At 38.9% G+C, this 21,223-nt stretch overlaps 1 protein-coding gene across 6 annotated transcripts in view; it reads left to right on the top strand.

Moving 5' to 3' along the window:
• The window catches only part of Plcb4 (phospholipase C beta 4), a 351,489-nt gene that overhangs the window by 229,128 nt on the left and 101,138 nt on the right, over positions 1–21,223 (top strand). For all 6 annotated transcript variants that reach the window (XM_048348807.1, XM_048348811.1, XM_048348806.1 and 3 more), the window contains 3 exons: positions 11,391–11,471; positions 12,655–12,714; positions 14,029–14,172. In XM_048348807.1, the coding sequence (XP_048204764.1) occupies positions 11,391–11,471; positions 12,655–12,714; positions 14,029–14,172 (285 nt within the window). The remainder of the gene's footprint in view (positions 1–11,390; positions 11,472–12,654; positions 12,715–14,028; positions 14,173–21,223) is intronic.

Below are 21,223 nucleotides of genomic sequence, written 5' to 3'. Positions count from 1 at the left end.
GTGACGAGGACATGCCTGGTTATTTTTGAGGGAGGATCTCGCTTTATACCCAGGCTGACTTGGGTTACAACCTCTATACTTGTTCCTTCTTTGGCTGGGGGGGGGGGTGACAGGCATAAATCACTGTGCCCAGCCATTGTGTGAAACGGAGTCTTTCACTCTTTTATGCCTGGGTTAGCCTTAAACTGCAATCTCCCTATCTTTGTCTATCAAGTAGCTAGTATTACAAGCTTGAGCAGCCGCATCTGGCCAAAATATGCTTTTGATTAAATCAATGTGTCAAGGGTTGTGGATCTCTAGGCTGTTGACAAAGAAGCCTATAGTTTATTCTGACTTTGCCTTCACAGATTCTCTTTGGAATTGTACTCTGTTAATGCTTCTGGTATAGCCATGGCATTAATAATGCCCATTCAAGTGTGAAGGGATGATCAGTCAAATGAAATATATGGCATATTTTAAAGTCGGTAAGTTTTACATTCCTTCTGGAGTAAGAAAATGACATTTTTAAACTTGTGCAACTTCCAGTGAATTAATTCTGTTCTTAGAAGTTATGAGGTATGTTTTCATAATTGTTACTTATTTTTGTGCCTTTAGAGAAGGTGCTGTGCTGGTTAGGCTTCTCCAGGCAGGACCAGTAGGAAGTACTTACACATTTATATTTTTAAAAGGCCAGGAAGAGGTTTATTGTGAACAGTTGAATCACATGACTGTGTAGGCTAAATAAGCCCCATAGTCATCTATTTACAAGTCCAGAGGCCTAGGCAAATCTGGGGTGCCCATGGCAGCTAGTCTCCAGTGTGCAGCATCTACAAGTTTATTACAAATGCAGATTACCAGTCCCCATCCAAGGCCAACAGAGTTAAACCAGAGGTGGAGGTCTAGCCATGTATGTTACAAGAGCTGCTGCAGTTATTCCAATGATGCTGTTGAAGTTTGAGAGCTACTAGACACAGGGCAAGTAAAGTTCTTTACAGCTAATCTCCCTGAGGCGATGCAGATAAAGGAAGGAAAACTATTGAATAAGAGATGCTACTTTTCCTCGGTTGCCTAGTGGATGCTATACCATGAACAGTTATGAGGATTAAATGAGCTTACTTTCCAGAGTTTACCGATAAGGGAAGACAAGTATCCAGCTAGTAAGTGATGGAGCCAGTTTCCAAGAATGATGTGTGAATAAACAGAATGCAGGGTATAGACTCATTACAGCTACCTGCTCTGTGACACAGAATGATTATAAGCAGAGAAATATTTTTTAAAGTGCAAATGTAAAAAAAAAAAAAGCAATCGTAAACAGCCCTTCTTAAATTCATGAGTGGAAGTTACAGCCAAAGATATTTTGGGGGGCTTTGTTTGGTTGGTTGTTTTGTGGTCCTGGAGATGGAACTCAGGACCTTATACATGATAAGCAAGTGCTCTACCACTAAGCTACATTCTCATCCCCAAAGATCTGTTTAGCTCTTTTATGTCCCATTTGTTTTTATACTGCAAAAATTTCAATGCCATTCTTTTAGGAAAATGAGAATGGGAAGAGTTTATTTTTCATTAATTGCCCTTCGGTACTCTTAACAGTGGTAACATATCTCCCTTATGATCAATGAACAACAGCCTTTAAGGATAGAAAACTATTAACCAGGGATTTTTTTTAAACCTCTATTTTTGAAGTAGAGGGAAGAACTAGGTACAATTTGCTATAAGAAAGGTAATGAGTATTTCCTTTTAGTTGATGAAAATAGTAATGAGGTATTCTCAACAGGAAAGTCATCTTTTCAATATTTAATATAGATTTAAATAAAATACCTCAAAGCTCATGTTTTTTAAAAAAAAAAAAAACTATGGATTTTCTCTTAAAGCTACTCAAAGTAGGTATTCAAATTTTTTATTGAAGTCTTTGAGGAGAGCCAATCTAGCTTCTCAGGTATTTGGGTTTTTTTTTTGTTTGTTTGTTTTGGTCTTTTTGCTGTTGTTGTTGTTGTTTTTGCCAGTCCTGGGCCTTGGACTCAGGAGCTGAGCACTGTCCCTGGCTTCCTTTTGCTCAAGGCTAGCACTCTGCCACTTGAGCCACAGCGCCACTTCTGGCCATTTTCTGTATTTGTGGTGCTGGGTAATCGAACCCAGGGCTTTATGTATGCGAGGCGAGCACTCTTGCCACTAGGCCATATCCCCAGCCCTGGTTTGTTTTTTTTTTTGTGCCAGTCCTGGGGCTTGAACTCAGGGCCTGAGCACTGTTTGGGTTGTTATACTCTATAAGAAGTTAACCTGGGGACAACTTTGTGGGCACCTCCAGTGCGGTTCTTCTGTGGACTTGCTTCTCCCAATTACCTAAAAGGGCAAGAGATCTTTGTAATGTAGTTAAGAATACATAAGAGTCTGGAGTTTTTTAGACTTCACCAGGGCCAAGTTGCTAGGATATTGTTTGCAAATAAAGAGTTTTTGTACAGAGTAATATTTAAAGTAAAAAAAAAAATAATGCCAAATGGGGTCTTTCCAAAAGCTAAAGATGCACAGTCAGTTGATTAAGAGCACACGATTGGAGTTAAACAGGATTAAATTCAATTTTGGTTTTGAGTACTCAGAGATGAGACCTTGTCTCAGTCTTAAACCCACACTAAGCATGAAAGCACAGCCACTTCTTTTGACAGAGAGTGAAGTTGCCTAGGCTGTCACCTGTATAAGGAAGAAGTGAGATAGATCTGTTTTAGAGTGTAGGGCAATCTGAGACCTGTAGTCCCCAACCCTCTGTCCTCCTCCTCTCTTCTCATGGGCATTAGTTCCACAGTGTGCTTTGGAGGCTCTGCCTGCTCACTCCTGGTTTCTTTCCCTTTCCTTGTTTACCTGTTGGATGGGTCTCTCATGCTTTCCATCTCTGTCTGGGCATTTGAATCTCAATGCTACAAGCAATGCAGCAGCCCTTTTCTTAGCAGGAAGGTTGCATGAACAATCCTTCAAGACTCTGCTGCTGTTGTATAAAGCTGACTACTCACTGAACTCCCTAGGCTACAGCAGTGGTCCTTGAATGATGTTCCAGTAAATGCTGCCTTTTGTTTCTAGCAGCAGTATGGGGGACTATGTATCTTTGAGGCTCAATATAAACTATTCCAGAAGATGAAACTGTAATGGTGGCAATGTGTTATGCCACTATTAGGAAAAAAAGCATTTTTAAAAGGTGCATTGTTTGTGGGAAGTTTCACAAAATCACATGACATTCCATTCTTTACAATGACTCTATTCAACATGATCTTATCCATAGGACCATGGTTTAAAAATGTTATTTCCTGGGGCTGGGAATATGGCCTAGTGGCAAGAGTGCTTGCCTCGTATACATGAGGCCCTGGGTTCGATTCCTCAGCACCACATATACAGAAAATGGCCAGAAGTGGCGCTGTGGTTCAAGTGGCAGAGTGCTAGCCTTGAGCAAAAAAGAAGCCAGGGACAGTGCTCAGGCCCTGAGTTCACGGCCTAGGACTGGTCAAAAAAAAAAAAAAAAAAAAAAAAAAAAAAAAAAAAAAAAAAATGTTATTTCCTTAACTTGCCTTTTCCCAATATGTCTTCTGTATCACTAAGTTTTTAATTAATTACTCACTGTAATTTATTACTTTGGAGCCAATGGTGTTTTAATTAGAAATGCTTGACTAAAAATCAGGGGTTTATCAGCTTACAGTTATATATTTCTAGCACATCTATTTTTAGAATTGTTTGGGGTTGGAAATACTAAAAACATGTGTTTTTAATACTTGTAAATATTTATGATGGATGTTATTTATTTGTGTCCACAGTGTATGGAGAAAGCTGGTCTTTTTAATTGGCCCTTATTTTAGTTACTTTAAGAGACTGCTCTCCCCTTGAAGACCTGTTTTGTTGACCTCCTGCAACTTGGGAGGCAGTGGTTGATGTTTTAGTAATCATTCCTTAAGTGTGCTGTGGCAACGATCAGGATCTTCACCTCCATGCATAAAAGGCTTTTAAGGAGTTGAACATTTAGACTTAATCCCAAAATGTCTGTCTTTATGCTGGGAAAGATAGAAGAACAAGCACACATACACACAAACACAAATACACACACATGTACACCAGGAGTTTGGTGTCTCAGACTAGCTGACCTTAAAGTCCCCCAGATTCAAAATCTTTAGTAGTAAACTAGGAAATAGGAACTCCCAGCTATTGATGACTACAAGATAAGCTATTGGAAGTGGGTTGGCCTCTCTTATCAGGGTAATCTGAGTACTGCCTTCCTCTTCGCATGCAAATTGTAATTGAGCTGATGGAAGGAAAGGACATTGTTGATGCCTCGGGTCTTAGTCTGTGTAAATTGCTACAACAAAATGCCATATATTGAATGGTTATAAACAGAAAATGTATTTCTACCATTCTAGAGGCTGGGTAGAGCCTCTAGATATCTAGATGATATCTTGCTACGTTATCACATGGTAAAAGGGATGATGGTCTCCCTGGGATCTTTTTTTATGGGGGGCATTAATGTTAGTCATCCCCTCAAAAACCCTCACCTCCTAATACTCTAATACTATCACCTTAAGAGTTAAGATTTCATCCTATACATTTAGGAGGACACACATATTCAGCGCCATGGCATTTTGTTTTGTTTTTTGTTTTGTTTTCATAATAAATATTTTTATTGTCATTATAAAGTCAGGTAAAGAGCAAATTTCTTTGTGGAGAATGTCATCTTTTCTCACTACCCATGAATGGACCATCAGGCTGACTTTCAATTTTTTGTTATTGCTTCTCTTTATTGCTTTCCAATACCTTCATTGGATCTTCCAAGCTAGGTCATCGGCAAAGGTGATGATTTTCCTTTCTGATATAAGAATAAAATAATGCCAGGTGCCAGTAGCTCATAGGAGGCTGGGATCTGGGGATTATAATTCCAAACCAGTCCTGGGAAGGAAAGTCCATGAAATGCTTATCTTCAATTAGCCAGCAAAAAGCCAGAAGTGCAACTGTGGCAAAAGTGATAAGAGTGCCAACCTTGAGTGAAAAGGCCAAGCAAGAGTACAAGGCCCTGAGTTCAAGCCCCAGTATTGGCACAAGAAGTAAATAAAATAAGATAATAATGTGAAAGGGTAAATTAAATAAAATCCTTCCACTTGACACCAAGATGGAATGTTTTTGATGCTGCAGTCATTGCTGAAATGAACACTGTAGATGCTCACAGTTGTTTATTAAAAGAGAGATTTATAGTGCTGTTCCTGTGAGATTTAGGAACCAACATAGACAGGAGGCCTCTTTACCTTTAAAACCTCACTTGGCTTCTGTCTCTCCCCTTAGTGGGATCAGCCATGTCAGGGTACAGGCCACTGGATTCCCAACCCAGGCATGATCTCTCCTGCTTGCTACTGCTGAAAGTACTTCATGATGTCCGTGGGAAAGGACATGTGTTCTGCTGACTGTTCTCTGTTACTTGACATGACATGAATGTAGGGAGGCTGGGTTGGGCACAAGAGATAGGTAGGGTAGAAAAGAAGAAACTCAGGTTTATCTCCCTGAACATGTATACCAAGCTGTCAGTGAGTCTAATTCAATAATTACCTATATGAAAACTCTGTGCTTCCCTTATTTACAGAAGTGCATTCCGGATCCACATAACAAAAATGATTCCTTCTTAAGACACAAGTAGAGCTGTGTCCCATATAATGTCAACCTTATTTGGCAACTTGCCCAAACTCCATTAATATTCATTTTCTCACTTGCAAAGTGGGGATGATAGTATTTATCTCATTTTTTGTGATTGTAATAATCAATAGAATCAACATTAATCATTATTATGACTGCATTATCATATTAATCATTAATAGTAATTTACTTAGTTGAGATTTGTACTATATTTTCTAATACTGAAAGTTAACCTATGAGATATGTATTAGAGATGATATGGTGGTCTCTGATTTTAGGGAGAAAGAAACGAGTGTCTAACCATTACATTTGTCAGATTCACCTGACATCTGAGTCTAAGACTCCATAACAAGTGTTCAGTTGTTTCTAGTGCTTGTAAGATAGTTTCTCTACTTATATGTTTTTATCATTGCTGGTAGGAAACTATAACAACTATAGCCAGATAAAAAATAATGGAAGAGGGATTTAGACTGTGTAGAAATAAACAAATAACTAAATGCATACATACATAAACACACACACGTGGGGAAACCTATCAAAGTAAGGATAAAATGGGCAGGCCAGCAACATTATGGATAGAAAAACATTCTATAAGGTTGAAAGTCACAAGCTGCAGATTTGCTTATGGTGCTCTTGGTAGCCTTGACAATGCAGGAAAGAAGTGGTATAGAAGACATAGTGGTCATGGGGCTGCATGATAAGTAGTACATCAGTAGAAACAGAGATCTTCCTGGTGGTAGTGTCTGAGAAATAACTAAAAGTATTTGAAGTGTTGGCAAACACTACCTCCTAGTGGGAGAGGAAGCCTGTCATCGAACCTGAACACCTCATTTGTGTATTTGGAGAGATTCCCTAGGAAATCTTCAAAAGAAGTAATTAGAAATGAGAAATTTTATAACCCTTGATAGATGGTTAAGGACATTCAGAGAAAGGTGGGAGGGACAGCAAAGGCTCCTTCAGATTGACTCTAGAGCAGTCACCCGAACATTCTCCCTAACAATCTGGCCCTCTTGATGAGATTGATAAAGCATGCATGGTTTCAATGAGTGCTTCAGTGTAGTCACCACTTCCTGCTCTGTTCTCCCATCTATGTGATAGACCTCAGTGTCCTCACATAGGCCTTTGGAGTTCATGGTGGGGATATAGATTGCTATCTCTTTATTGGGGTCTAGAGCAGCATCAGTGACTAGTAGGAGACAGAAAGTTCAATATTCAATTTAAACAATGTGAGCCAATAGGAACATCTGTCCAAAGACTCCAAGATTGAGAGAAAATAATGCAAAAGCTATACATGCTCCCGTGTTGCCTTCTCTACAAGGCAATAGCACAAAATAGGAGCCTAGGACTCAACAGCTGGGTCCAATGTCCTCCGGCTCCTCCCATGGAGTGTGAGAGTGTGAGCACATGCTATCCATCATCCCAAGGCATCTGAAAATTAGATGAGAGATTAAGAAAAGGTATGGACCATTCTGGATCTTCTGAGGAGAGACCCTAGTAATGAAGGTAGACACAAATTTAGAGGACCCACACTTATATCTTAGAGCAGCCCATAACTCAACCTGTGACAGAATGTCATTTCTGAGAGTTTAGTTTGACTTGAAAAAATAGAAATTTGTCTTTCTGTCTGAAAAAGAAAGAAGTATTTATGGAAAACCAAAAAGGATAGGCTAGTTACAGAGCTTAGAGTATTCCACTAAGAGAAGGGTCAGGATGGGCCATGCACATCTTTTGGGCTTCCAGGATCTGAGATATATATATATGAGACCAGGTCTTTGCTTTTCTGAGTTCTTATCACACCAGGAAACAAGGAAGGTGAGTGCCACATGTACCCAAAGGCAGCGTAGATGTAGCTCAAGTTCCTTTATTGGCCTACTAGCAATCTGTTGATAACAGGCAGAGGGGATTCAGTAGGTCAAGAATGACAGAGTGAAATGAACATGGACATTGGAATCAGAGAATTGACCCCAGTTTTAGATGTGTTATTGTCTACTGAAGAAACTAATCTCCTCTAAGCATTTTTCTCCATCTTTCCAAAATTTCATTGTCCACTATGGTAACTGCCATTTTAGCCATGGCTGGAAATTGAAATTTAAGTTAGTATTAAAAGTCCTGCCCTTCTGTTGTACACCCTACATCTCAAGTGCTTTATGGCCCCATGTCTTTATGGTAACCATGATGGGCTGTGCCCACCTGGCACATTTCCATCACCACAGCAATCTATTGGACGATGTTCATCAAGTTTAAACTGTGGCAGAGTTTTTGTGAACTGTATTATGAAATTTCTTGTGCGACACCTATACATCCAATGGTAGCTGGTCTTTCATAATTCTTGCAATGCAATCAGCATTTACCTTGTCCCAATTATGTAGACTTTTTCACCTTTAGTTCTCTGAGAGACTGGTGAGGTTGATATTAGTTTTCCCAACTTCAGGTAAGAAAAGAGAGCCCCATGAGGTTAATCAACAATAGTTGCTGAGTTTGTTGAGCTGGTGGCTAGTAAAAAGCTTGTGTTCAGGAGTGCAGACTAGGTTCCCAATCATTGTGGAGTGTCACTTCCTTTGAAGGTCCTGTTCATCTGATGACACAAGATATAAAAACCATGATGGAGTTCAAAACTCTCATTTCATTTCACTCTTGTCTGTGTTCTTATCTGCCTGACCAGTCACAAATTAAAAAAAAGCATCCCTTGAATGAAATACTGTGTTGTAACACCTTTTATTATCTACTCCCATATAGCTGGTAATGAGAAAGCACTGCACTCTATAGTGTAAAAATATAGATATTTACAAGTAAACTGGTAGAAAAGAAGTCAGAAAAAAATGTAAAAATAACTACCGGTAATAATCAGAACAAAGTTAGTGATCTATTTTCTTGATCTCCTACCCAAACACTCCTTCTCTTCAACCAAAAGAGTATTAAGTCTCTCTCACTCTTTCCTTATAAGAAGAATGGAATTAAATGTTAACAGAATTACTGGAACTGGCAAGAATAGATATAGATATAGATATACTCACACACATATGTATGTATATATGTATGTTTATACATATATACATAGACATACAGATATATGTAGTGTGTGTGTATGAATGCATGCATGCACACATATGTATGCACATGTGCCAGCCTTGAGACTTGAACTCAGGACCTGGTGGCAGTCCCTGAGCTTTTTTGCTCAAGGCTAGTGTTCTACCATTTGAGCCACAGCTGAGCTAGGTTTTTGGTGCTTAATTGGAGATGAATCTCACAGACTTCTCTGCCCCAGCTGGCATCAAACTGCAATCCTTGGATCTCAGCCTCATGCATAGCTAGAATTACAGGTATGAGCCAGCAGCTTTTGGTGAAAAAATATACTTTTAGCCTAAATCAATTTGAAAATAACTTGAGTCTTTGAAAGACAAGTTTTGATAAAGAATAATGTGAATAAACTAAATGTCGGAAGAACATAGCACAAGTAACATATAGCTTGAACATTTACAATTATCCTTGATGGCTGATGTCTCTATAACCCTCCCAGAGCCGGGGACCCCTGTGTCAGAACAAGCATCTAAGTAGCACTTCTGCCCAAAGTGATTCATCCTTCATCTCTTAAACAAAAATGCAGTCTGGCTATCACTTGTTCAGTATTTCCACAAAAAGTAGTTCCTGGTCCATTCCAGCCCTTGTCTATCTGTGACATAAAGAAACATAGCAGGTCCTTCCTTGAGTTCTGCCGGGTGACTGCGATGAATGTTAGCCAAGTCACATGAGAACTGAGATTCTGGGCTCCCTGGGAAAAGTTCCACTATGACTTATTTCTTTACTTGAAAATGCCATTAGCATTTCTTAACTGCAGGACAAACAGATCTGCAGAGGAGACATAGCCTAACTTCCTGTTAAGATCTGGCAGTACCCAGATCTGGAGGAGAAAAGAGAGTGTTAAGTTACTACTGCTTTGATATGGTCGGGGAGCCACAGTCCAAGTTCCCATCAGAAGGTGAAATTTAAACCTCTTTAAATTTAAAGACACATGATCTCTGAGAGAAAGGCCAAGGAAGTAGTGAGAAACCTAAATAGGTTCTGTTGTAGTTTCTTTCAGGGGATTGCAAAGTATCTCTCCTGTTGACTCTGATTTTTCACTAGTGGTTTGCAGTCCTTGGGTCTGGAAACCTTTCAGCTACAGTTAATTAGCTGATTGTGGGCTTTGTTGGGCACTTAGACTTCAGCTTAGTTAGACTTCCTAGTGAGCGCCCCCTGGAGAATTTCTATTGCTCTACCTAAAAACTGATTTGACTTTGCCAGATGGATACCTTATGAATATTTCTCCCCTTTTTTCTTTGGTTGCTATGGATTGTAGAGCCAAACAGGTACTTGTGGGAGAAACCATTCACTCTCTCCTTACTTTGTCTCTTATTTTTCTTCTACCTGCCCAAATTTCTTATCCTGTTTTGGAAATGATGTCATTACTAGAGCATTCAAGCAGACTTAGACTTAGAAAGGGTCTTTCTAGGAGAAGGAATAAAAGCAGTGGGATTGGATTTTGACTCCAGAAGACTTAATATTTCCTTGCCCTGATCTTATTCACTGCCATATCTTCAGTGCCCAGAACATATCCGCTATGGGGCTAGAATATATATGATAATTCTTCTTTTGCCTGAACAAATTCAGGGCTACATTCATTTAGGCCTTTGAGACCTTGCATTCTGTCACTTTAGACAGAACTGGAGTTACCTTGGTGAATAGTGCTGTTTTTCTGGTTTTTCAAACTATATAGTTTAATGTGTACAAGTAAGAGCCTGATGCACCCTTAAAATCTTAATCCTGTCATTGCTGTTTATTTGATTAAAAGTCACTGCTTTGAGCCATGCTTACCAGACAGGTTCCTAATTTCTGGCGGACAGCGACGTAGGCAGACAGGTTCTTGAGATGGTGAATTGAGCACAGAGATTAGTTGGCAAAGGTGGAAATATTGAAGTAATATAAGAGGAAGGCACAGGCTATCTGGGTTCATTTCCTGAGTGCTTCCTACCTCTCATTTACATAGAATTTTTCTGGAATTATGAAACATATTGGTAACCTCTTACTAAAGATTAGGAATCCACTGGCAGATAAAGTCCAGCTGCTCCAATCCTCTGGGTTTGGCACACTTCTTGACTTTCATCCTGTCGTTTGTACTGAGTTTCTTGTGTCCAAGTCCACATCAATAGCCCACAAACTTCCGAATTAACAGAGAGGTTTCTTGAATACATCACTGGGGCTGATTCATTTTGTTTGTCTGAGACGTGCTGCCACTATGCACCCTAATGTGACCTGGAAGTCTATGTGAACCATGCCGACCTCAAGCTTGTGATCTTCCCACTCTGCTTTCTGTGTGTTGGAATTACAGACATGTACCACCACACCTGGCATTGGTCCTGACTTTTGACATTAAGTTAAATACAGACAACAGTTTGTCTTGTGTGCAGAAAAACCTGTAGGCTGAAACTAAGACATCTTCTAAAACCTTAGAGAAACTGCCTTCAGTATGACCCTCATCGTTGTTTATTTCCAAACCTGTTCTAGAGGATGATGCTCTATGAGACTGACCTGTTTTTCAGTACAGAAGAAGAATGAAAAGAGTTTTCCAAATGAAAATGTTCTATAATATAAAAAATGTAGTTATTAGAATCAGGGTATCCTTGGATCTAGGCTCATGTTCCTTTCCTTTCCTCACAGATATTTGCATTTTGTATTAAGTTAAAATATTGAAAGTCAACACATTTCTTTCTTTTTTTTTTAAACAGGAATCCTTTGTGTTTGAACCCAACTGCCTCTTTAAGGTGGATGAATTTGGTTTCTTTTTGACCTGGAAAAGTGAAGGCAAGGTAGGACACGGGAATCAGAAGTTGTTCTTGCTTGGTGGTTTTGGCTATGTCATTTCTTGACAGGTGAACCAGGGTCCTCCTGAGGGTATGGCCCTTCCACTTTTTTTCAAGGGTTTTGGAAACATGCTTTCACATGCTGGGAGGCTCAAGGACGTTGTCCTAATTCCGATAAATCCTAGAGCAGATGCAAAGCAAGGAGTATTATTTTTAAGTTACAACTTATTAAGTATTATTAAAGAAGTGTAGAGCCTGCAATAGGCTGGTCTGATGTAATCTTGTGAATCAGAAATATTTTCCAGAAAAATTCACTTGGACTAAATTCCATAAGGAGAATGGAAAGGGTGATCCTCTTAACACTCGGGGACTTAATTTGCTACATGGCACAGCTTACACATATTTTAAAAAATGTTTCAATTGGATTTAAGGAAGGTAGAATTGCAGTTACGTAAAATTTTGCACTGTTCCCACTTAATATTTTGTGTATATATATGTATTTCATGACATTTAAACATGCTTACAAATACTATATGTATAAAACCATAAACATTTTTGGTAAATAACTATTGAGTGTTAACCTCATATATATTTGAAATAAAAAATTTGGACTGTCAATTATTTTTTATCACTGGAAATAATTATTGTTACTTGATTTTTTTATTCCCTCTCCTACTTTAATTAACATTGGCTTCATCATCAGAAATTTGGTAATTACTCATTACATACATGTAATCCCAGCATGTGAGAGGCTGGGGCAGGAAGGTTCTGACTTTGTTTATTTGTTTTGTTTTTGTTGCCAGTCCTGGGGCGTGGACTCAGGGCCTGAGCACTGTCCCTAGCTTCTTTTTGCTTAAGGCTAGCACTCTACCTCTTGAGCCACAGTGCTACTTACGGCTTTTTTCTATATATGTGGTGCTAAGGAATCGAACCCAGGGCTTCATGTATATGAGGGGAGCACTTTACCACTAGGCCATATTCCGAGCCCAGTTCTGACTTTGTAAACAGTTTGGTAATCAGCCTGAGTTACAAGCTGTTTGTTTGTTTGTTGTTGTTGTTGTTGTAGTTGTTGCTTTGGTTTGGTTTGTTTCAAAAGAAATAAAAAAGAGCAACATAGGTGCTTGCTATATACTTTGAGCCCAGAATATCAGAATTTAACTCATAGATTGGTTATTTTCTCTGTCTTCAGGAAGGACAAGTGCTGGAATGTTCCCTTATCAACAGCATTCGGCTGGGAGCTGTACCAAAGGTATGTGCAATTGGTGTTTATTCTTCATCTCAATAGATGTACACAGGTTGGATTATTCTCCAGGATGCTGCTTAACTTGTCTCTTCCACACAGTTATCACCTGGGAATTATGAACTGACACAGTTTAGAAAATCTCATCTTTGGGAGAAAAAAAAAGACACTATTTTACTTCCTGATTTTCTTAACTTTTTGGTGATAGATTACGTTATCTTTGCTTGTATTAGAAATGTTTTTAACCTTTGAAAAGGACAGCCTTTGCATACTGTCAGCATAACAAAACTGTTTCCCTTAAATCAGAAGTTGCAAGCTTTCTTTCCCCTGTATTTTTGGCAATGACTCATTTCAGTTGTGGTTAATGTGGAAATTTAAGTAGCTGAGGTGGCCACATATCTCTGTATACCTGTGTGCCTAGAAGGCTCAGTTTGCCTCTGAAAGGATAAAGAAAAACCATGCAGAGCAAGCACATCAGTCAGTGTTCTTCACAGTGATTGATTGGTTTGATAAGAAGCTATTTGCATGGTGGTGTTAGGAATTTAAAGGATATTTCTTCATAGAATGCTCAAGCACAGTATTTATTTTACTTTGTGTAATAGCCCTGCAGGTTTTTTTGCTGTTCAAAACAAAATTACATTCTTTAGTTTGTTTTTATTTTTTTCAAAGCCGCTTCTTTTATGTTAGTTAAATTTTCTGTGTAACTATATGTTGGCATTTCTTTCTGAGCCCTTTTGGAGAACAAAGACACTGTTTTATTTATGAATATGGGCAGTCTTTCACTGCTTTCATTCCAACTGAGGATGCCATGACTTGAAGAGATGAAAATGCTCTCTCTTTTGATCCAGGCTACTTGGAAGACTTCATCTCATTTTGAGACTACACTGTGGTAACTGGCGATGGTAACGCCATATTTATTCACAGAACCCTCTGTGATTAGCCTGCCTGTGGGGAAAGACTCTTTGGATCTTGGTGGACATGGAATTTTCTAATTGTAGGCTTTCCTATGCCACTAGCAAACTCCAGGGCCTCCAATAGTGGCACCTGAAAAAATCTAAACAAATACACTCATGCCTGGTTTATTCAACTAAGAAATAGATACTATTTTTCTTAAGGGATTTTAAATACCACATAGCGTTAGGAATTCCACCTGTGTACCTATTAGAGTAAAGCTAACTGACTGGGCATTTTTAATAAGGGAAATAAAAATAAACCATTGCTCCATGGATATTTTTACGTCAATGTGGTTCTGTTTACCATGGTTTCCTTCATGCTCTATGATCTCTTCTCTTTCTTTTTTTCTATTTTTATAACTTTGTACAGGATCCCAAAATCCTGGCGGCTCTTGAAACTGTTGGAAAAGCCGAAAATGATCTAGAGGGGCGGATAGTGTGTGTCTGCAGTGGTACAGATCTGGTGAACATTAGTTTCACCTACATGGTGGCTGAAAATCCAGAAGTAACTAAGGTAGCATCAAAGCAACCTTCTTGTTCCATCCTCTGTGTGTGTTTGTGTGTGTGTGTGTGTGTGCGTGTGTAATTTTATGTTTAAAATAATTTTAACATATATTTTTAAATTGTATAATCATTTAACTTACAAAAATAATTCTAATGCTCAGCCAATAACATTTGTATAAAAAATTTAGGACAGAATCCTTTTACCATGTCACTGCTCTAGATCAACAACTCAAGTATCTACTAGGATGAGTTATGGGGAAAGCCAGCCTGGGACCTCTCAAACTTAAATGTGCACAGGATTCCCCTGGATTTTGTTAAAAAAAATATAGATATACTAGGTCTGGGGTGGGGACAAGTGTCTCCTTTTCTGACAAGTTTCAAATGGTAAGATGCTGCTGGTCTAGGAATCACAGATGGGTACAAGTGGTTCAGTCAACACTGCCAGTACAAATATAATATGATCCATAAGTATAATTTAAAGTTTTCTTAGAGCCACATTTAAAAAGGAAAAAAAATGTGCTTGAGGGTGTAATATTTTTAGTCACAGAGTACATGCGTAGTATGTCCAAGGTTCCAGATTCAATCTGAAGGAAGGCAAGAAGGAAGGAAAGAAAGAAGGAAGGAAGGAAAGAAGGTAGAAAGGAAGGAAGGAAGGAAAGAAGGAAGAGAGGGAGGGAGGGAGCCTGGAGGAAGGGGGAAGGGAGGGAAGAAAGAAGGAAAAGTAGGAAGAAAGAAGGAATTAAAAGTAAAATATGGGACTGGGAATATGGCCTAGTGGTAGAGTGCTTGCCTCATGTACATGAAGCCCTGCGTTCAATTCCTCAGCACCACATATATAGAAAAAGGCAGAAGTGGTGTTGTGTCTCAAGTGGCAGAGTGCTAGCCTTGAGCCAAAAGAAGCCTGGGACAGTGCTCAGGCCCCGAGTTCAAGCTCGAGGATTGGCAAAAAAAAAAAAGTAAAATATTATGGGGGTGGCTCAGTAGTAGAGTTTGTACACGCCATGTTCAAAGCCCTGGGTTCTCTCCTTAGCACTAGAGAGTGACCCTGGTCAAATTTCAGTAAAGTATTTTATTTGACATGATGTATCTAAAATATTATCATTTGAACAAGCTGTCAATATAAGACTTTGTAGTGGCATTGTTTATATTCTGTGTCTATACTAAGTCTTTGACATCTGGTATATATTTTCAGATTATACAAGCCATATAAAGTGCTTGGGATCTGTCTATGACTGAGGGCTACCATGTTGCCCAGTACATCTCTAGTTGGCTGGAAAACCCAAACTCCCTTTCTCCATAAGTTCTGGGTGAAGATTTATACCCCGAATACCATTGATTTAGCAAGCTAATCTCAAGGGGATTTGGGCCAAAGAAGTTAAAAAGCTTCAGACTTTAATCTTTTCTCTGTAGATGATTTGTTTCCAGGGTTACTTTCCCTTTGAGTGGCACATCTGTTATCTGTCACTCATATGCATAAAGTGGAATGAGCCTGTACTCCTCCATTGCTGAGATGTGGATTTGGGGGTGGGGCTGAGAAGGTAGTTTACTTTCTCATCCATCTTACAAGTAGAAACTCAGTGTGGGTTGAATGAGAATGTCCTTAGAAATAACAAATGTTGGAGCTAGGAGGAAATACCAAGGTAATACCATGTAAGGAAACAGGTTAATACATAGAGACTCAAATATAACTTAAAGCAGAATTGAGTTTTTCTCACTGCTAGACCATCAGAGATCTTTTACCATCATTTTCAGTAGCATTGGCCTTGTCTGGGGTTTGTAAGAACAAGGGTCTGCGTTCAAGTCCCAGCACTGTAGTGATTAAAAAGAAAATATTTTGGTTTAGTACACCTGAGTGGTCAGAAAATCTTAAACATTATTACTTCCTGTCATTTCCTTGCTGTCAGTCTTGGCCCATTGTGTTTAAGAACTATGATTAGAGGAGACACTCTTAAGTTGTTAAAACATATGTATATGTGAGAGGAGAAAGGGACTGTATAACTGATGAAATGATTCAGGATTTTTTTTCCTCCAAAATCTAGAAGCATTTTTATTAAAAATTCAGTGCAACTAATCAGGCAAATAAAAAGTATCAGAACTACATTTTCAATTCAAACTCTACACTTTTTTTTTTGTTTTTTTGTTTTTTTTTTTGGCCAGTCCTGGGCCTTGGACTTAGGGCCTGAGCACTGTCCCTGGCTTCTTCCCGCTCAAGGCTAGCACTCCGCCACTTGAGCCACAGCGCCGCTTCTGGCCGTTTTCTGTATATGTGGTGCTGGGGAATCGAACCTAGGGCCTCGTGTATCCGAGGCAGGCACTCTTGCCACTAGGCTATATCCCCAGCCCACTCTACACTTTTTTTAAAGCCTGGTCATCTTAAAGAAAATAAATATGTCAGTTACCTAGAACCATTACTTAAAAATTTACATTGCACTAATTGTATACTATATAAATACAAGTTCCATTGTCCACACTAGACAATTTATCATTATTAGACTGTCATTTTGATTAATGGACTCTTGGAGATGACATTTAATACCATTTTCCCCATACTAATGACATGTTATAAGATTTTGCTAACTTTTAAATATAACATGTATATGAATAATCCTACCCACTTCCTGATTTCAACACTTAAACTAACTAATCCAGGTAATGATATTTACCACCTCCTGTGCTGACAAAATTTCTTCATCGTCATTTTATTCCTCATCCTTTCTTTGTATTGTTGCCCCCAGCAGAATATACATGACACCAAAGTAAGAGAAGTTATATGAACTTCACACAGACAGAATTGCTAGATCTAAACCAAGGCAAAATTCATAAATTTACATCACTGAAAAACTGAGAATTTATATTTCCTAATCTTTGTGCAGGTTACAGGCAGAGCTTTTGTCTTTATCTCCCTCATTCCTGCTGGAATACTCACCTTAGTAGACATTCCCCATCTTGCTGCCCTTCAGCATTTCATAATTCTGTATCCTGCTTTATTTTTCTTTACAACATTCACCTCGATTTACCTAGGCAAAGGGAGCAGTGTCTACTACTGACTCCTGAACATGCAAAACAGTCAATGAAAGAGGTGGGAACTGACTGCCTACAGTCAGTGCCCAGCACTTAATAAAAATGTCTGTTCATTGGAGATAGTTATGTTGCCCAAACCAGTAAATCATAACGTAGGTGTAAAGATGTGTATTAGCCCTTGGATTTTTCATGGATACAGGAAACCATGGATAGTATCAAAATATGCATATAATACTTTTTTCTCCCTGTGCATACCTCAGTTAAAGCTCAATTTTTAAATTAGTTACAGTAAGACATTAATATTTAGTAATAAAATGAGCAACTAAGCACAGTGCAATAAAATGGCTGGTATCACCTCCTTTGTGCTTAGGAGCCATTGTTAATTAAAATAAGATTTACATGAACACCAGCACCGTGGCTGTTAACTTGGTAGTAGAGATGGTTGCTAAGTGACTAAAAGTAACCAAGAGGGTAGCATACACAGAGAAGATATTGCTGGGCAAAGGGATGGTTCCCATTGCCCTGCAGGATGTAATGGGACAGCATGAGATTTCATCATGCTATTCAGAATGGTATACAATTTAAAACTGTCACTTGTTTCTGGAACTTTCCAGTCCTTATTTTCAGATTGTGGGTAATTGATACTGTAGAAAGTGAAACTGTGCATAGTTAAGTGGTGGGCGGGCTGGCAGAGGAATCACAATTGTATCATCCTAATGTTGTATACCTTGATTTCACACAGATTAGCTAGGGAAAGGGTTAGGGGAATGATCTTTTGACATGAAGAGTCATTTTTCAGGATGTAATGGGTCTGCTACAGCTAAGAATTCATGACTAGACAGGAGGTTTTGACCCCAGTGCCTTGGCACCTTCCACTTGGGATCATTATATCCTGCTTACCTAAATCCTTCCTGTCATTCCAATTTGAAAATTTACCTTCCATTTCCTCTCCTGAAAACCCCTCCGTTAAAAGAATTGCTGACAAATTGCTACCACTTTTACCCAAAACCCAGTGTGCCTTCGGGTAACATAGGTACGTCCCATATGTCATGTAGCTTAAAACACTTGTGAATAAAAGTAGCCAGCCATGTGGCCAAGATATTTCCTCATCTATGATAAAGCTCCTCTACTCCCAGTCCAATCATTCTCTTCTCTTTTCTCAATACTTTTTTTTTAACCAGAAACTAGGCAACTTATTTAATACCAAGCACTATAACGACTTATTTCATTAGAAAAGCAACTATGATTTCTCTTCTGTATCTCTCTCCCTCTCTCTCTTTCTCTCTCTTTCTTTCTCGCTCTCGCTCTCACTCTCACTCTCGCTCTCTCTCTCTTTCCAAATGCAACTGGCTTGGGAGAATTTCCATCTGTAATAACGTAAAAAGGAGTTCAGATGTCTTTCATTAAGTTACAGCTGGCGCTGCACAGCAAACCCAATCAGAATCACTGTACTGTACCCCAAACTGAAAGGCAGTCCTCATTTAAAATTTCCACAAATAAGTCTGTTATTTCATCCCAAGTTGAATTTCCCTTTGATTACAAAAAATAAGCTGTTATTATGAAGTTCAAAAATGCAAAGATTGAGATTGAGTTTAGACAATTTCCAGACTGCTTGTTAGACTTTATGTAGGTTGTAAATATTTGGTGAACTTCACAAATTAGGCTTTGTGACTAAGACACCAAATAAGTACATGAATCGCTACTATAGAAATTAGATTATAAAAATAGTACATGTTCTTTTTTGTGTACAAAAATAGGGTTAGGTAATTTATTACAGGTGATAAAATATTTTAACAGATCGATGTGAATGTTTAAATCACTTTGTACTTGAATTATGTCGAATGGAAGGCTTACTTGCAGTAGTTCTTAGAAAAAGGATGTACTCTTCATTTTACTGGGAAAACAAAATCAAGTTCTCTATCAAATTCCTCCTGTTGGGTTGGCTAACATTCTGCAAAGCCTCCCAGCCTCCCAGTTAGTTCTTCTACTGATAGCGTAACACAAAGCTACTCACCTCTGAGAGCTTCCTATATATAAGAGTTGTCAGGCCAGACCCCAGATAAACTCAGGAAGACTATCAATCTTTTTTTTCTGGCAGTACTGGGGATTGAATTCAGGGCCTTGCACTTGCTAGTCAAGCACTCTGCCACTTCACTCATACCCCTAGCCCAAACCTAGATGTTGTATGGGTATGTGATGGTACTAGGACTTGAACTCTGGGCCAGGGTACTGTAACTCAGCCTTTCACAAATGGCTATCATGTCAGCCATAGCTCTACTCTGGCTTTTGGGTGGTAATTGGAGATAAGAATCCCATAGATTTTCCTGCTCTGGATGTCTGAATCTTGATCCTCAAAGCTCAGCTTCCTGATGAACTAGGATTACAGGCATGAGCCATTGGTGCCTGGCTTAGAAATGTATTTTAACAGGCTTTCCAACAGAATCTGTTGATAAATCAAATGTCTGAGATCCATTGTCATAAGGTACAAACAAACAAACAAACAAATCACCAGTTTTGAAACCAGAAAATTTTTTTATCCAACTGAATATAGCCACACATACATCTGGAGTGCAGGTTCTCCCACATTCTTACTAAAAGACATGTTGAAATAATGCAGTTCCTGTAGCTCTAGAATTTGTTTTTCGAAGCACCTCATATTAAAATGCTATTTCCAGACATCAGTTCAATTATTTGCATATGGGCACCCAATTGTCACTATGGTTGTCAATCAGCCTATTTTCAAGGTGACTCTATCAGGCAACAACATGGCCCAGATATAGCCTGTGTTATAAGAGAAAGCCTGAAGTGGAGTTAGTACTGCATAGTCTTATTGATCCTAACCAGTTTATTTGGGTGCACAGAATTCATAACGTTGCACAACACACATTAAAACAGTATGATAAGTCAAGACCAGATTTAAGTCTGATTAACTGAGTGTATGATGTTAGGGTTAATGGGATATTAAGGCCCTGCTTAATTTAGAGCACAGAGGGGAAGGGATCATAAATCTGTTTAAAATACCCTCTTCTAGGAGTCTCTTTGTTATGTGAGATGCTGCAGGGCATACAATGGGAACAAGATCACATGCTATTCAGAGGCTGTGTATGCAGCCAGTACTGACTTCACCAGCCTTGTGCTCTGCATCTTGAGCCCTTTGACATTCTAAAAGTATGTTTCTTTATTTGCTGTCAAAATCCCTTACCTGTCACTTCTTTTAGCACTCAACTTAAAATTAAGGCACCTTGTTAAGATGCATGCACATAGAGTTAAAGTATCTTGGCACTAGCAGTAGCTTTGGAGGAATTCAGCTGCAGACATTGGTGAGTTTTCTTTCTGTGGTGTCTTGAGAGTGGCAAAGGGAGAAAGCAGGCTTCAATGTGGTCTTGGCTCCTCAATAGTTCATCCAGAGCTACACTGAGTGTAGAGGAAAAATCATTTTAACCATTTGCATGGACAGCACATGGAGACTACTGCATCCTGAGTGCAAGAGGAGCATGCTTCATGGCAGAGCATGAAAGTGAAGAGTAAAAGTACATTCTCGCAGCTCTTTTGATTCTTTTCCTAAATGTGTTAAAATCCACATAATATGAAATTAACCCCAGAAAGGGGACAATTTGTCCCCATTTAGTGCATCCCAGTGTTGTATTACTACCACCTCTATATAGTTCTAAAACATTTCTATCATCCCAAAAGGAATCCCCACCCCCAGCCCTCCACATCCCCTGGTAAACACCCTCATGTGTTTCCCTCCCTCCCCCTCTACATGTTTATTCTATCCAATTGGTCTCAGGCTGTTGATAGAATTAATATGCTGTATTTTGTCACTTAAAATTTTTATCGTGTTCATTTTCTTAGTCTTTAAAACAATGTCATAGGCTTTAATGACATTGTAAATCTATTAAATCTTTTATCGTTGGAAACCTTCTGCCTCCCGGGCACAGTCTGTTTAGAATGCTCCAACCTTCATGAGGTACATGATTTTCACTGCTGAGAACTCTGTTGTGTTTGTGAACATTCCAGTTTAAGGAGAGACTGGAGAC

Source organism: Perognathus longimembris, chromosome 6, assembly GCF_023159225.1.
Source record: "Perognathus longimembris pacificus isolate PPM17 chromosome 6, ASM2315922v1, whole genome shotgun sequence".
Lineage (NCBI taxonomy): Eukaryota > Metazoa > Chordata > Mammalia > Rodentia > Heteromyidae > Perognathus > Perognathus longimembris.
Note: the sequence above shows the minus strand (reverse complement) of the source record. Positions and strands in the feature narration are given on the sequence as shown.